The sequence below is a fragment of the Tripterygium wilfordii genome, chromosome 14 (genome assembly GCF_013401445.1).
Source record: "Tripterygium wilfordii isolate XIE 37 chromosome 14, ASM1340144v1, whole genome shotgun sequence".
NCBI classification, from domain to species: domain Eukaryota; kingdom Viridiplantae; phylum Streptophyta; class Magnoliopsida; order Celastrales; family Celastraceae; genus Tripterygium; species Tripterygium wilfordii.
In genome coordinates, this window is record NC_052245.1 from 4,872,037 (window position 1) to 4,888,052 (window position 16,016).

At 36.0% G+C, this 16,016-nt stretch overlaps 4 protein-coding genes across 5 annotated transcripts; 3 read left to right on the forward strand and 1 right to left on the reverse strand.

Moving 5' to 3' along the window:
• The first annotated feature begins 654 nt into the window (after positions 1 to 654).
• LOC120015204 (WAT1-related protein At4g19185-like) lies at positions 655 to 4,519 on the forward strand. The gene is made up of 7 exons (XM_038867501.1): positions 655 to 1,079; positions 1,259 to 1,321; positions 1,451 to 1,567; positions 1,710 to 1,995; positions 3,156 to 3,311; positions 3,799 to 3,950; positions 4,140 to 4,519. Exons 1-7 carry the CDS (start codon positions 736 to 738, stop codon positions 4,339 to 4,341), a joined length of 1,320 nt encoding a protein of 439 aa, XP_038723429.1. The 5' UTR covers positions 655 to 735; the 3' UTR covers positions 4,342 to 4,519.
• A 1,375-nt stretch (positions 4,520 to 5,894) lies between these two features.
• LOC120015205 (protein ESKIMO 1-like) lies at positions 5,895 to 8,235 on the reverse strand. Of its 2 annotated transcripts, XM_038867503.1 has the most exons (6): positions 8,069 to 8,235; positions 7,535 to 7,962; positions 7,271 to 7,442; positions 6,805 to 7,004; positions 6,545 to 6,703; positions 5,895 to 6,453 (listed from the first exon to the last, which is right to left on the reverse strand). In XM_038867503.1, the coding sequence occupies exons 2-6, from the start codon at positions 7,915 to 7,917 to the stop codon at positions 6,105 to 6,107; spliced, it is 1,263 nt and encodes a 420-aa protein (XP_038723431.1). In that variant the 5' UTR covers positions 7,918 to 7,962; positions 8,069 to 8,235; the 3' UTR covers positions 5,895 to 6,104. The 2 variants fall into 2 exon arrangements, with proteins under 2 accessions (XP_038723431.1, XP_038723430.1); XM_038867502.1 differs by having other exon boundaries at positions 7,535 to 8,235.
• A 1,257-nt stretch (positions 8,236 to 9,492) lies between these two features.
• Positions 9,493 to 14,290, forward strand: LOC120014142. Its single transcript, XM_038866064.1, has 7 exons — positions 9,493 to 9,624; positions 9,950 to 10,134; positions 12,310 to 12,395; positions 12,466 to 12,500; positions 12,808 to 12,909; positions 12,994 to 13,870; positions 13,986 to 14,290. Exons 1-7 carry the CDS (start codon positions 9,493 to 9,495, stop codon positions 14,288 to 14,290), a joined length of 1,722 nt encoding a protein of 573 aa, XP_038721992.1.
• Positions 14,291 to 14,906: 616 nt separating this feature from the next.
• Positions 14,907 to 15,375, forward strand: LOC120014143 (salivary glue protein Sgs-3-like). Its single transcript, XM_038866065.1, has 2 exons — positions 14,907 to 15,041; positions 15,133 to 15,375. The coding sequence occupies exons 1-2, from the start codon at positions 14,907 to 14,909 to the stop codon at positions 15,373 to 15,375; spliced, it is 378 nt and encodes a 125-aa protein (XP_038721993.1).
• The last annotated feature ends 641 nt before the right edge of the window (positions 15,376 to 16,016 follow it).

Below are 16,016 nucleotides of genomic sequence, written 5' to 3' on the forward strand. Positions count from 1 at the left end.
GAAAGTTCGTGTTCGTTAGATATTTCGACAATACGAAAGGCGCGCTACAAGGGTAACTATTCTAAACCCATAATCGAATGTTGTTTTTAAACAGATCCTCAGATTAGGAATCGAAAATTTTTATTCTTCCGCTGCTTGATCATTGTTCGATTCCTTTCACTACTCTAGTACTAACCCCGTCCAAAATCGTTGTCGATCGCGTTACCAAGAAGGGGGAGGTTTTTCAACTTCGAAAATAGGAATAAGAATTCATATTGGGTTTATTTTTAGGTTTAAATGGGTATGTTTTATTGAAGATGTATTTTTATTTTAAAAAGGTATATGACATGTATATTACATTGTTCATCTCCGGTGCCACGTTTTGGCTATCAACAATCGAAAAATTCAAAATCGGGATAGAATTGGAAACAATTTGGAAACATCAAGGATATAATCAATAAATTTTAAACTTGGAGGACATAATCAAGAAATTCTGGAAACATCAAGGACATAAACAATGATTTAGTCTAAGAATTTAATAAATAATCAGAAAATTAATTTTAATCCTGTAAAAAGAAATTGAGTTTTTAGTTTTTAATTCTTACTGTATCCGCTCGTTTATGGGCTTTTGTGGAAATGGGCCTTCGGACTTTCAGAGTTGGACTTGTATACGCGACTGAGCAAGGCTGAGGTTTCTCTTTCTCTGGTTATTTGTGAGTTGTGAGAGTGACGAGTTCTGAACTTCTGATTACTAACATGCTGTTTCCTTGTGAATCAATCAAAAATCAAATCACCAACCAAGACAGTTCTACACCAACCAAGGGAATTCTAGCATATATGTTTGTTGGGTTTCTTTCCCCCTCTGGTAAAAGACGAAGGAAGGGTGAGATGGCGGCATCTGCAAGTGCAGGTGGTGTTGCTGTAGATAGAGAGGCATGGAGAGCGCATGTTGGCATGGCAATGGTGCAGCTGTTCAACGGAGGGTATCACGTCATCACCAAAGTGGCCCTCAACGTTGGAGTCAACCAGATCGTCTTCTGCGTCTTCCGAGATCTCCTCGCCCTCGCCATCCTCGCCCCCGTCGCCTATGTCCGTGAAAAGTATTGCATTTGCTACTCTTCTTTTTCTACTCAATTTGAATAACTGATATTTCATATTTATCTGATTCTCCAAATGGGTCTATTTTGCTCTGCTCTGGCCCTTCAGATCCTGCTTTCATTCAAGCTTCAATTTTTTTTAATTGTTTTTTTTTTCATGAAATTCCAATTACTGATTGTAGGAGGGTTCGACTGCCTGTGACTAAACCGCTCCTCTTGTCATTCTTCTTTCTTGGCTTAACTGGGTATGTTTTAGAATGTTCTTTAGTCTCTATCTATGTGCTAATACAAATTTGAGTATCTCTTGTACTAACTAATTATACAGCAATGTCAATTTCTGACTGATACAATCCAACTTTTGATCTCTCAAATAGGATATTTGGAAATCAGCTTTTGTTTCTTATTGGTCTTAGCTACACGAATCCCACTTATGCTGCTGCAATACAGCCGGCAATTCCAGTATTTACATTTCTCTTCGCAGTTATGATGGGGTGAGTTCCAGTACCGGATGTATATTTACCTTACCTTGCAGTTTTGTCTATGTTGATGTGCCTGTATTGTCTTTTAGCTTAAGTTTATGCATATTTAATGGACCTTTTTAGTTCAATATTATATGCAAACTTGTTCTTGCAGTACAGAAAGAGTGAATTTGTTCCGAACTGAAGGTCAGGTCAAGGTAGTAGGTACTCTAGTCTGTGTTTGTGGAGCTGTATTGATGGTACTATTCCGTGGTCCATCTGTGTTCGGTTATAAAGAGACAGATTTTGTAGCACATAGTGAAATAAGTGCCAGGGGGCAACCAGAGCCTGCAGGATGGTTAGTATCTAGTTTTCTTCAGTTGGGACTTGACCATTGGCACGTTGGTGTCCTATGCTTAATAGGGAACTGCATGTGCATGGCTGCTTTTCTAGCCATTCAGGTAATGTGTAGGACACTTCCTCATTGGATAGAAGTTATTCATTTCATTTACCAATTGTTTGTATAGAGAAAGTTTGAACTCTTGTGCATACCATTTCTTAATGCTGAATTGTTAGTATGAACTTGTGAGACGTAACCAGATTTTTTGTCATTTCAAAAGTAGCCAGTATTACTTACTAGATATTCGCCTGGCTGTAATCTGGGACGTGGATTTTCTTTTTCTTTCCTGATGTGTAGTCCTCCATTGCCACTCAAGTAATGTATTTATACTTTGACACTGCAATTGCTTTTCAATTGGACTGGTCTATGGAAGCCTTAATAGTGTTCTGCATTAGCTTGTAATTTTAGCTCCTAATATCAATTATGCCATTGTAAAATTGAAGGATAAACGACATTGCTTTCATCATAATAATTGAAGGAGCCACTTGTGTTTTCTTCAATTGTTATTTCCTCCATTCTAGAACTCTGGTTCTTAAATGCAAAAATGCTCTATTAAGGGGCACCAAGCAGGTGCAACTCACAAACTAGAGTGCAACATAGAGAAAGAAAGAAAGACAGACAAACAAGAGGTCTTGCTTAGTTGACAGCAATACTAATAGTTTCTAGGAAGTTATTATGATGTTTTGAGCACCAGAACTTGAGAGTGCTAAGCCTTGTTGGGGAAGATTCTATCGTTGCTCTCTAACTGAAGCAGACAGTAGGTGATCCCAGGCTATAATTTATAATTCAAGCTATTGTTAACCATTGAAGAGATTCCAAATTGTGGACCAATTCTTTCTGAAGGTTATCTGCAAAAAAATTTCCAAACAACTTGCCAAAGAAAGAAAGACATCTTAGTTGGGGTTTTATCATTCCAGATCCAAAAGGCAGCAGAAGTTTGCATTTCCCAGCTGGAAGTCTTGCCTCTGAAGTTCCTTGTAAATCTTAATAGGATGCATTATGTTGTCCTCCTTTTCAACGCATTATGCTGCTTGTAAATCCATTTCCGGAATCTTAGGAAAAATCCATTTTGAAATTTGTTGAAATATGGACAGCTGTGCTTTCTTCTATTGTTTGGATGACTACGTATCTTTCAGTTTGTTTTATCAACTTTACATAGTTTAGTTTTCATAGTGCATATCTGCAAAGTACTAAAATTTATAGTCATGAAAAAACTTCCAGGCTCCAGTTTTAAAGAAGTATCCTGCCAGCCTTTCAGTCACAGCATATTCGTACTTCTTTGGTGCTGTGTTGATGGTAATAACAGGATTCTTTATGACCGGTGAATCGACAGAGTGGAATTTGACGCAATCAGAACTTTTCGCAGTCATCTATGCGGTAAGTTTCTGAATGAGTTATTATACCTTAAAATCAAAGTTGAGCATGTTCGGTGCTACTGCAGCGCAAGGCTCATCAATTATACTCGAATGTGTAGGGGCAAATCTAGTCCCTATAGTTTGTCAATGCCATGCTTACTCAATTTGTAGTTTGGTCTTGCCTGTAAGTTTTTTACAAAGTAGATGAGTAAATGAGTGGTGGATAGCTGATTTATTGAGTAAGGAGGTGGCTGCATGGAAAATGGACCTTTATTCTGCGGACTTTAGGCCTGAAAGTAGTACTGATTGGCCGCCTTCTTTTTTTCCCCCGAGTTTGGTTTTTTCTAAACAATCTTCTGGGGCTTTTCGTTCTTGTAGTCATATCAGCACTTTTGGTGCAGTGCCTATGTGGCCAATGTACCTGACATGCATAACCTATTAACCTTTTCAATAAAATTTTATCTGCTATTGGTCGAGAATACTTGACTGGATACTCCTTGCTTTCTCAGGGAGTTGTAGCGTCTGCCCTTAACTATGGACTCATAACATGGTCCAACAAGATCTTGGGACCTGCTTTGGTTGCTCTCTACAATCCACTTCAGCCTGCAGCATCTGCTTTTCTCTCCAGAATGTTTCTTGGAAGTCCTATATATCTTGGAAGGTTTTATTCAATTCCCTTGCAGAGCAATTTTTTGGCACTTATTTTTATCTTAATCGGATTATTTATGGTTCTTCTTTGTTTATTAAAATCTTTTTATGAAAACAAATTTGAATTCAATTGTCTCCATGATTTATTTGTAGTGTTTGGAAGCCTGTTCAAGCTTACACCGTGTTTTTAATGTGCCAACAGCATTTTAGGAGGCATTCTGATTATCGCTGGTCTTTATTCCGTAACGTGGGCATCCTATAGAGAAAGGCAAACAACTGTAGGAATCATTCCTCAGACCACTCGGTCCTCCGAACCTCTCATTCACAAAGATGCATCGAGTAACAAGATTTCTTATAGAGGGCACATTTTCTCAGGGTCGTCCTCGCCCAAACCCCTGGATTAAGCATAGTTGTGATGAGATGGGATGGTTTTGATGTACAAGTTGTGGTAGTTCTGTGCAAATCTATACCAGCCTTGGTTCAGAGAGAATATAAAACATTATGTTTTTCCGGTACTCATTAGATAATGACTCTTTACATAATCAATCAATAGAGGATATGATTCAATATTTCACTTGTTCATCGATCGTTCCTTTTGTCCTGCAATTTAGTCAGTACTTGTTTCATTTACCTTTATTTGTAATAACTGCATGGAATGGAAGCACCATTGAGTAGAGAAAGCTAACCAAGAAAATGAACCCATAAAGGTTCTTGACTTCTTTATATGTTGTTGTCTCCAATTTTGTAAGGAATTCCTTGTTCACATCTACATTCAACCCATGTTTTGACAATTGGGACTTTGATTTACTTAAAAACCGAGTGTTCTTCCCCGATTTATCCACTCAAGAATTAGAATTGGTGAGGCAGATTCAAGCCTCTCAACATGAATGAATTAACCCAATTGAATCTTATCACCTATTTTTAATTTTGCTGAGGTTGATTTGTATTTTTTTTATGTTAAATTCGGTAATTGACGTAATTAGCGAACTAAGTCGGTTTTTTTTACAAACCCTTCAAAATGTGAAATATTAAGGAAAGGCACTGATGATGAAAATATAGGGCTGTTATTGGTACGGTTACCGTTACCAAACATGAAATACCGTTACCATACCAATTCTTTCGGTAACTCAAAAAATGTTATCGTTACCGTTACCGAAAGAGTCGGTATACCGATGGTCGGTATACCGATCGATCGGTAATGGTAAGTCGGTAATTGGTAAATTTACCAATTCTTAAAACCTATTTAAAAAAGAGAAGAAAAAAAATGCATCAAGTAACATTGTGCTTAATAGTCATTGTATGAGACTACAACACTTTCATCTTGCCTACAATACCAATAATAAAAATGATAGATTAATGAGAATGATCATTGTGCTACATGTGAATAAGAAAAAATACCTATCAATCGGAGAAAAAAAGAAAAGAGAATTCACATACCATTATTCCAACAATCTATAACGGAAAATCTTTCATTTCATTAATTTCTAATATTTTTAGTATCCGAAGTGTTTTAAACTCCATGGCAGGAAAGCTAGAAGAAACAAGATAAATAAAGATAAAAGACCATAATAGAAAGGGAGAAGAAAAGCATGTAAACCAACAAAGCATTTTGTTATGTAACAAACATTGCTTTAAAGTTAATGAAATTGCTACGAGTGATATATAAATGATAACCCTAAAAATAATCAATGGTCTAAATTAAATTAGATCAATCTAATGGTCATAATTAAATAAAACTAAAACTAAAAATAATATTAATATATATTTAATATATATGTCGGTAATCGGGAAATTTACCGGTTTTGAACTTTGCTTACCCTTACCGTTACCGAAATCATCGGTAAATTTACCGTACCGAACAATTGGTAACGGTATACCAATCTTCTGCTATTTTCGGTAACCAATTCGTCGGTAATGGTATACCAATGGATAATTTACCATACCAGTAACAGCCCTATGAAAATATACAATTTTGCGTTGACTTTATTTTCTGTTAACCATGTATTCCTTATACAAATGACAGAAATCAGCATTGTCCAAAGCCTAGAATTTCAGGCTAAGGAAAACAAAAACTGGTACAAAATGAAGAACAAAAATTAGAGAAAAACTTACAAGACAAATTAAAGGAAGAGGTGAAGATAACAAACAAAAATTAAGTTCCAAAGTGTCACAAAGGAGCTATAATACGAGTATAGAGGAACTCATTCCACGTGTCGGGTAACCCGGGAAGGCACCAATGGATGCAATCAGCGTAGGTAGCCGGGTCAGCCTGCTGCTCGGGTGTTAGCATTTTGCCTTGACGGATAGTATGAACAGAAGTATGTGCATCTTTCCGATACTCGGAAAGAGTGGTGATATTGATGAAATGAACAGGTACTTTCATAGATTTTGTCACATTTGATGCTACTGCAAATAGTCTGCGATCCGTCCCAACATTGAGTGGCATTGACATGTTGAGAATTGGTGTGGTCTCCTTAGCACATTTGATCCCATCTGGGTTGTTCCAGTCCAAGCTTCTTCAATGGCAATTAGTGCACAGAAACATTAACAACTTAACAAAACCAAATGAGATTATTAGAGAAAGAGAGAGAGAGAGAGAGTGATTACTTGATGTGTAGAGGAGACATGCTGGTGAAGAAAACAGTGGTGCGATTTGGATCAATATTTTGATCCACCCAATTAGACCATGTACTCAAAACTCTCTGATATGCTACTGGCCGGGGGATCTCATCGTACTCGGTGGAGCCTTCATCGAACGATCCTCGTCTGTTCAATCAATGATAATGAATCCAATTAATCATCAGTAACTACAAACAAACGTTGATCTATCTTAGTATTAAGATGTGAGTGTAGTAATAATAGCTTACAGGACTTTCATGGAGAAAGTGTTCATCCACCAAATATATGTGTTGAAGATCAAATAGTCCACATTCTTCCAGTTAACACCATGCTTGTTGATGGATTCTGGCATTATGATTCTGTTCAAGATGCTGTGCATATTTGGGTCATCAGAGTTTGATTCCACCAGGAATGGAGCCCAGTAGAACTCCACTGTAGCATTGTAGTCCTAATACAAGCAATTTTTCTTGGTCAGAAAAAAATAAACACATAAAATCATGATTGCTAATGAAAGTCCGAGCAATTGGTATCTCCAGTTATCCCAATAGTTGAGTTGGAGTACAAGATCCAAGTTATAACTCAGTAGCTCGGATAAATGGAATACCAATTGTCGGGATCCGTATCATTACTGTGCTAAATATTGTAACAAAAAGTGATATCTAAGAAACAAAGAAAGTGACCCAAGAACATATAAATTAGGTAGGGGGTGGGTACCTCAATCCTGAATACAGCAAGAGATCCTGTCTTGTTCAAGCTCTTCCTTCCAGGAGGAACCACAGATTGAACGAAACAGATCATGGATTCCCATTGATTTCTGTTCAGTGAATCTCCTGCAAACATAAGCCTCTTGTTCCTTAGCTTCTCCAGCAACATTTTTGGCTTGAACCTAATTTCAGAAGAAAAAAAAAATCAATCAACAATCAATGAATAAACGAAAGAATGAAGTGATTGAATTGTGAATACAGTACTAGTACTGACTTGGGTAAAGAACAGTCTCTGGGTTGCCATCTCCAGTTTTGATACAGAGAGTCTTTTCTTCCATTTCTCATGCAAGTCACTTGCGCTGTCAAGAACTCACACTCTTCTTCTCTGTAGAGTGGATGTGTTTCGTTGTCATAAACCCACTCTCCGGTGAAAAGATCACATTCCTCCGGCGGGAATTCGACCTCTTCGTCCTCCTTGAGAGAGTCTTGAATTGGGTTTATGGGTGGTTCTTGGGTTTCTTGAGAATTACTAGGAGGCCATGAGAATGGAAACTCTGCAATGGACTGGACATCCTCATTGTACATGAAGACCCCAAACAGAAAAATTGAGAAAACAACAACGAAGATTGAGAGATTGTTGTTCTTCTTCTGCTTCATTGCCAATGTTACTGAAGAAAACAGAGGTGTTTTCCTGCGAGTGGTCTGCATATGATAGAGAATTAATCAAGTTTCTGAGAGAAGAACAAGGACAGAAAATATAACAAGATAGAATAGAAATAGAGAGAAAGATAGAGGGAGAGAAAATCACATTAGATTTGGTTCATGAAAGGATTTGGTGAAATGGGTTTTTCTTTAAGGAACTGGTAAGGTCCTTCTGGTATGGGAGGTAGAGTTGTCTTTGTCAAGTACAATTTGGTTTGTCCTCCATGGATAACTACCTTCTTCTGTTTGTTCATCAACTCTGTAAGAGAGAGATAGAAAGGGAGAGAGAGAAAGAAGTGATTTCAAAGTTTTGCCAAGTTGTTGGTCTTAGTCTTGAAAAGGATTTAGGAAGAAGCCATTGTTTTAGGTTGCAGAAGCTTCTTTTTGGTTTTTTTTTGGGAGTTGAAGATTTTCAACAGGGTCAAAAAGGTCAATTCAAATGTTCGGCGAGTCTTTCAAACTTCAAAGTGTGCTGATCGGATGGTTGTCGATTTATATACTCACGTGCTCCTAATTAATCAATATTATGTGATATAATCAAACAATAGAAAAAAAAACACCTTTAAAATTATAAAGTAGTGAGATTCGTATTAGTGGATGATACTCACGTGCTCCTAATTAACCAATATTATTTGATATAATCAATTTTTTTTAATGAGAAGCATATTTCTCAGTGATATTTAAAAAATAAATTATTATTATTAGCATTGAGTGTGTTGGACGAGTTGTTGGTGGTGGTTTACCAGTTCAACAATTTATTATTTCTAATTTTATTGGACGTAAATATTTATATATAGATAGTTATATAAATGCATCTCACTAAACAAACCAATATTCAATATTTCAGTCATTTTCAGATTGTATCTACAAGATTAATTATTTTATTTGAACTAATCTATCAACCAATTTAACCATTTAGGAATTGGCCGAGTTGACTGTAGATGAGTCATTCCAATAAAAACTACAAGTTCTACTAAACCCATATTGACATTCTACAACTTGTTGTGATCACTAGAGAGAATGGTGGCGGTTCAAGTATATGAGATTTGAAATTCCTTGTCCAAAAGAAAATTATGAGTTTTTTTTCTTCAACATTTTTGTTATTGGATAGTTAATAAATGAACTAAATATTGTGCATATATGCATAAAATAGTGGGAGATTTACAAAAAATAAAAAATAAAAAAAATGGGAAAGATTTGTTCGAATAAGGGCAGATCTAAAAAAGTTTAGAAATAAAGATAGAAGTTACAAACTGATTACAAATTGATGTAAGACACTTTTCGTATTATTTACTTAATTATTATGAATTTTTATTACTGTGTAATTAAGAGCTTTATTTTTAGTTGTTAATAAGAATTATAGTCAAATTAGTATTTCTAATTTTGTTACTAGTATTATTTTGGTAATTTTATATCTAGTACGTTTTGTAATTTTAGTATATATAGGGTTGTAGTCGTATTTAGCAAAGGAGAAAATCTTTGAAATAAAATAGGTTTACATTTTTTTTGAGATTACTCTCAACTTTCTTGATGGATTTTATGCTTTGTTTGTATTCTCAAGCTTTGCTTGTGACAGAGATCACTTCTTCTTCTTCTTCCTCCTTCACATGCAACAGAAACAGATCTTCAAGCGGAACTTTTGATCTAGAGAGAGAAATAGATGTATTTGAAACTAAATTTGTTGATATTATATTTGTTTAATATATTATCTGTTTGTTTAATTTATCAATTTTTATTATAGTGTCCTTTCTAAATGAAATTCTTGTACATATCAGCAGGTCATATATTAGTAGGTCAAAACAAATATAATAAAAAAAGATATAGTAAAACAGATAACATATTAACATGTCGAGATAGATAACATATCAACATATCCCACAAGCCAAGTGGACTACCGTCGTCCAGTCATCGATCAAGGCTGCCGACTCACCAAATAGAAGCCTTGAAGAACCACGACCAACCCCCAACCATTATTTGCTACCATCAGCTGCTGGTTCCACTAGAATCTGACCTTGAAGCCTCGGCCGCCCATGAAGAAAATAGCTTGATCCGGTCGTTGGAGACAACGCCGCATCAAGCAACCACCACGACAATATTCTCTAGACTTAAGCACGCCATCCCCACCTATTGGCTGGCCGGATTAGCCACCAAAGGAGGACGATTCGATATTGGGTATCAAATGAGGAAGATGGGGCTATTTCAGTCAATAAAATAAATGTTTATAACTTTTGTTCTTTATAGAATAAGATTTTAAAATTTATGAATTTTATGGAACAAAACTTATTTGACTGTACTTATTGAAACAACATTTAATTGAGAAACTTATCTCTAATTTTTCCTAAAATAAATAGCTCACATGTATGATATTTTTAAAAAGTTTTTGGAAAACTTTCATCTAAAATCCCATGAGGTTTCTTAATTATATACTTTTAAAAAAAAATTTACCATCATGTATATATAACGACTTTCCATTATTTATAAAATTATAATAATATTTTTCATTCGTTTGAAAAACAATTGAATAATTGGTCTTTGTCCAACCTTTAAAATAATTTAGGAGTGGACTTCTTTTTTTTGAGAAAAATTTACAAGTAGACTTGAAGCTTATTAATTTGATTATGATAACATTGTTTCTCCGAGCTAATTTACAAAATTTTTATTGTAATTATGATAGCTATGATTCTAATGAGATTGAACATCTTTTTGTATATACCTTTAAACTAAATTTTAGAGTCTTAATTAGTGGAGCAATTAAAAAATTTGTTCTTGTGAATATGTGATGAATAAATCAAGATTTGCCAAATTATACTCCCCAAATGTCACTATTTTAAGTTGGTGAAAGCAAATAGTCTTAACCCCTCCCGTTTCTTTCTAAATTGAATTACTTTTGTTTTTAGGAATAAACTCATTGCCTCATGGTTAGGAGGGGAATAAGTCCTTGGGACAAGTTGTGGGCTTGATGTTCAATACCTAAAAACAATCTTTCGTATGTTTATCCTTGTCCCACAAACTACAAGAAGTTTATGCACGAGAATTGTTTGCATTCACCTTTTTTACCGCTAGCAACTACACAAAATGAATAAAGTCGCTAGAAAGAATAATGTATCAGTGGGTGTTTCAAAATTATTAGTAACTTTATGTTTGAGAAAAGTAAAGGCCAAGGAAAGTAAACTTGCTCTTCATGACATGTAGCCAGCTAGTGCAATGATTGTTTCTTTCCAAGTCAAGGGAACTACTCTAACTTGGAAGATCTAACAAAGAAAATCCACTAACCATTTCAAGACTTCTATAAAGCTTTTCATGACTGTTTTACAGAAAACAACCTATATATATATATACAAACTCTTAAGAAACATTGAGTACGCATACATACATACGCTAGGGTTTGACAGAAATTCCTATACAAAACTGAACTTTCTTCATCCTCAAGCTATTTAATTTCCTCTGTGATTTCTCATTCTGCATCCTCCACTTTGGATGAAGGCACTTTCCTCTCCACGCCCTTCTTTGCAGAGAGAAATCTGTCCTCTCCATGTTTTCAGCCAAGAACCTATATATGTTTAAAAATGGGTTTAGTGTATATAGGTCATTGGGGCTAATTGGCTAAAGTCAAGTGTTTGCTCCTCAGGAGAGCTTCCGTTGTTGATTTCAAGTGTTTGCTCAACTTTTGTTCTTGATTTTTTTCTTCACCTACTCAAGATCCAAACAGAAATAGAAGCCTTGTGCTGGATTATAGAGATATTGATTGCATTGTTTGGCTGGCTACTGTCTTTTGGTCACTACTTGGCACCATTTTAGGAAGAGATTGTTGTGGGGGAGAAAGAATTGAGAGAGATGAATTTATTTTGAATTAATAAAATGATAAAAGAGAGAGAAATAAGTGTTATTTTAATAGAATAGAGAATATGGACAGTAGATAATATGATGCAGTGTTAGTCTGAGAGGGAATCTGTAAAATAGATAACATTGATATTTTATCTTTAGGGAATTGATTAAGAGAAAGGGAAAATTAAAGGCCAATTGTCACACAGACCCCCTGTGGTTAGGGCGGTTTTGACGTGCACCCCCTCATTTTGAATTCATAAGATTTGGACCCCTTGTGGTTTCATTATGTGTCATGCCAAGTTCCTCCATCCAGTTGACTGTTAAGGACTAACGGCAATCAAAATGGTGTCGTTTTGATTTTTTTTAATATTAAATGACAAAACGACGACGTTTTGTATCAAAGGGAAAAAAAAGAAAAAAAAAGAAACGATGACGTTTTGAAACTAAACAAAATCCTCCCTTAGACTTCTCGCGATGGTGTCTATCTGTAAAACCTAATTTGTCTCCCAAAATCTCTTTAAGCCTCGCAAGCTCTTCCCTTGCAAACTCATTTACCCAGGTTGAGTTTTTCTCGTGTGGTTCTTGTTGGTTAAGGTTCTTCAGTGGAGGTTAGTAAATGGTCAATCCCTTCTTGCTATTACTTTTCTGCGTAGTTGTTTTGTATTTGTATTGTGTTAGAACTTTGTGCTCGAGAATTTGTGATTTCTCGTGAGGTCTCGTGATAATCATAGCATATGAATTATGAGTTATCAATGCTTGGATTAGATGTAACCAGTTTGGGTTTTGATTACATGAACTTTGAGTTCTCGATCTTTATTCCAATGTAAGTACCTGTTTGGCTTTTATAGGGGATTACTTTGTGGATAGAGATACTTGGCTTATATATTAACCCTAATTGAGAACTCTTGTGTAGCTCTTTTATGAATTATTTATTTTTACAATAACTACAATGCACGAGCAGCTTGATTATTAATTTGATCCACATTGGCTTGATTATTAATTTATTCATGAAAACTGTAGATGGAGAATGATCCAAATCTCACGGATGAGAGTGCAGATGATGACACTTCCGAATTTGAGGATGGTTCAGAGGAGGATGGGCCTAACTTGTTTATGGATAAGGTTAATGAGGGTGAAGGTGACAGAACGAAACAGAAGGAGAATGATGACTGGATATGAGATTTCATTGTGGGTACTGGTGATGAGAATGAGTCTGAGTATGCGGACTCGGACTATCTTGTCACTCCTGAGAATTCAAGTGATGAAGCTCCAAAGAAGCCCAAGTTTCCTCAATTCAATGCCAATGTGGATCTTCAGGGAGACATTACATTGGTGATTGGACAAATTTTTGCTGATCATGTGCTGTTCAGAAAAGCACTAAAAGAATTCTCAATCCAACATGGTTTTGATTACATTTTCATGAAGAATGATAAATGGAGGGTAACGGCAATATGTGCTAGGCATTATGGGTGGAGGATTCATGCATCACCAACTCAAGACAAAGCTACCTTCCAAATCAAGAGTTTTAATGCAGTACATAACTGTGGTAAGCATGATTTTAGCTCTAGGGTTGATGCTAAGTGGTTGGCACATAAGTATTTGGACCATTTGAGGGATGCACCTGATTGGGATGTGGTTGCATTTAAGAAGCAAGTCCATAGAGACCACAACATTGATGTTTCAAAAGGACAGTGTTATAGGGCTAAGAGAATTGCCTATAATATCCTACAAGGCACACATGTTGAACAATATAGACAGCTCTGGGATTATTGTGCTGCTGTGTTGAAATGCAATTCAGGATCCACATTGGCTGTCTCGTGCCCAAACTCTATTTTTGAGAATTTTTATGTGTGCTTGGAAGCTTGCAAGAAGGGATTCAAGGCTGGATACAGACCTTTGATTTGTTTAGATGGTTGCCATCTAAAAACTAAGTATGGCGGGCATATATTAGCTGCAGTGGGAAAGGATGCAAACGACAATATGTACCCAATTGCATATGTTGTGGTTCAGAGTGAGTGCAGAGCCTCCTGGACATGGTTCCTAACTCTTCTACAGGACGACATTGGCAATGCACATGATAATGGTTGGATATTCATGTTTGATAGACAAAAGGTAACAACTTCTTTTTCTTTTATTTTGGTAGTTAACAACTTATATTTACTATTTTGTTCATTGGCTGAATGTATATGAACTGTCAGGGTTGATTGAGACTTTTGAGCATGAATTCCCTGGTGTACATCACAGATTTTGTGTGAGGCACTTGTATGCCAATTTCAAGAAGAGATGGAATTTGAAGACACTAAAGGATTATTTTTTTGTGGCTGCTGGTGCAACAACTCAGAGAAGATTCAGTTATTGGATGGAGGAGATCAAAAAGATTGACATCCAAGCTTTCCATTGGATAAACCAGCATGATCCTATTCTATGGTCCAAGCATGCTTTTAATCCAAATGTGAAGTGTGACATCATAGTAAACAACATTGCTAAAACATTCAACAACTGAATCCTGGAAGCTAGGGACAAATCCATCTTGACAATGATAGAGATGATTAGGAGGAAGCTAATGAAAAGGTTCCAGACTAAGAGAGATGGAATGAGTGAAAGCCAAATTCAGATCTGTCCAAGGATCCAGCTGAAGTTAGAGAAGACCAAAAATGATGCATACAATTGTTGTGTTCAGTGGCCAGGTGGTACACTTTATGAAGTTGATCACTGTTATGATGGTAGGTTGGTTGTTGATATTGGGATGAGAAGATGTGGGTGTGGTAAATGGGACTTGACTGGTGTTCCATGCTCACATGCATGTGCTACAATTTTTCACAAACAACACTACCCTGAAGACTATGTGCATGAGTACTTCAAAAGAGGAGCTTTTATGGCCGCCTATGAGCCAATGATATATCTTGTTCCTGGACCAGCAGAGTGGGATAGAACTACAAGAGATCCTATCCAACCACTAGTATTTAGACAACAACCAGGTAGGCCAAAGAAGGCAAGAATGAGAGATGTTGATGAAGGACCACTATCACAAGCTTATAAGGTTACTAGAAGAGGTGGGAAACTGAGATGTTCCAATTGCAAAACAACTAGGTCATAATTCTAGGGGATGCAGGACACACATGAGAGCTGAACAACAAAGGAAAAGAACAAGAAGTAGTACTTCAACCACTACTACAACTACATCTAGAAGGAACAATATAATTGCGGCATCCACATCAACTTCTAGGCTGCCTGTTACAGTGGACAAGCTACCTGTAAGTTGGACAACTAAAAAAACTTGTTTTCATTAATATGTGTATGACCTATCTATATATAGTGCTTAACAAGTTAACTTACATGTTTTAGGTGAGGAGAAGATCAACAAGGAGAGCTTCCACATCTGTTGTACCAACCCAAGCATCACAATCATCTTCACAGGCATCAACGACACCTCCAACATCACCTCCACCAATGTCTTCAATAAGATCTTCAACAAGACCTCCAATTGCAGGTTTTCAGCCCCCTAGACCTTCAACAACAACTACAAAGACAGGTTTTAATCCACCAAAGGCTTCAAGAATATCTTCAACAATATCCAGGAAGCAATAGATTCAAATATATTTTAATTGCTTGATAGAGCAATATTAGCTACCTTGCATAGTGATTAGCACTTTCTGGTACAATATTTTGTATTATATTTGATGATGTTGGCACCCTAGGTGACAGAATCTTTTGTGGCACATGCTCTGTTCTGGAAAATGATGCTCTGTTTTGGAACATATTTGATTATGATATGTTGTCTTCTTATGTTAACATGGTTTTAATTCTATTGCGAGAAATTTTTTTTCATTTTCTTTGGTACAAAACGACGTCGTTTTGTCATTTAATATTAAAAAAAAAATCAAAACGACACCGTTTTGATTGCCATTAGTCCTTAACAATCAACTGGATGGAGGGACTTGGCATGACACATGATGAAACCACAGGGGGTCCAAATCTTATGAATTCAAAATGAGGGGGTGCATGTCAAAACCGCCCTAACCACAGGGGGTCTGTGTGACAATTGGCCAAAATTAAATATAAATCCTTCATGGGAGAACTTTGTTCCAATAGGGACATTCTTAAAAGTCTTATGCCATAAAGTCCATGTATTTTAAACTAATATTCCAAAAAGGACAAACTCTTATCCTAATTTTTTTAAATGACTAAAATAACCTTAGTTTAATTTTTTAAAATTTAAAAATTAATCA

Excerpts from the sequence above, each read along its gene's own strand:
- LOC120015204 (XM_038867501.1), top strand. The coding sequence starts at position 736 with ATGCTGTTTCCTTGTGAATCAATCAAAAATCAAATCACCAACCAAGAC. Across the intron at positions 1,080-1,258 it reads GTCGCCTATGTCCGTGAAAA|GAGGGTTCGACTGCCTGTGA; the intron begins GTATTGCATTTG and ends TACTGATTGTAG. Across the intron at positions 3,312-3,798 it reads TTTTCGCAGTCATCTATGCG|GGAGTTGTAGCGTCTGCCCT; the intron begins GTAAGTTTCTGA and ends TTGCTTTCTCAG.
- LOC120015205 (XM_038867502.1), bottom strand. The coding sequence starts at position 7,968 with ATGCAGACCACTCGCAGGAAAACACCTCTGTTTTCTTCAGTAACATTG. Across the intron at positions 7,443-7,534 it reads AGAGACTGTTCTTTACCCAA|GTTCAAGCCAAAAATGTTGC; the intron begins GTCAGTACTAGT and ends TTCTGAAATTAG. Across the intron at positions 6,704-6,804 it reads ACTTTCTCCATGAAAGTCCT|ACGAGGATCGTTCGATGAAG; the intron begins GTAAGCTATTAT and ends TTGATTGAACAG.
- LOC120014142 (XM_038866064.1), top strand. The coding sequence starts at position 9,493 with ATGGATTTTATGCTTTGTTTGTATTCTCAAGCTTTGCTTGTGACAGAG. Across the intron at positions 12,910-12,993 it reads CTAACTTGTTTATGGATAAG|AATGAGTCTGAGTATGCGGA; the intron begins GTTAATGAGGGT and ends ACTGGTGATGAG. Across the intron at positions 13,871-13,985 it reads TGGCAATGCACATGATAATG|GGTTGATTGAGACTTTTGAG; the intron begins GTTGGATATTCA and ends ATGAACTGTCAG.
- LOC120014143 (XM_038866065.1), top strand. The coding sequence starts at position 14,907 with ATGAGAGCTGAACAACAAAGGAAAAGAACAAGAAGTAGTACTTCAACC. Across the intron at positions 15,042-15,132 it reads TTACAGTGGACAAGCTACCT|GTGAGGAGAAGATCAACAAG; the intron begins GTAAGTTGGACA and ends TACATGTTTTAG.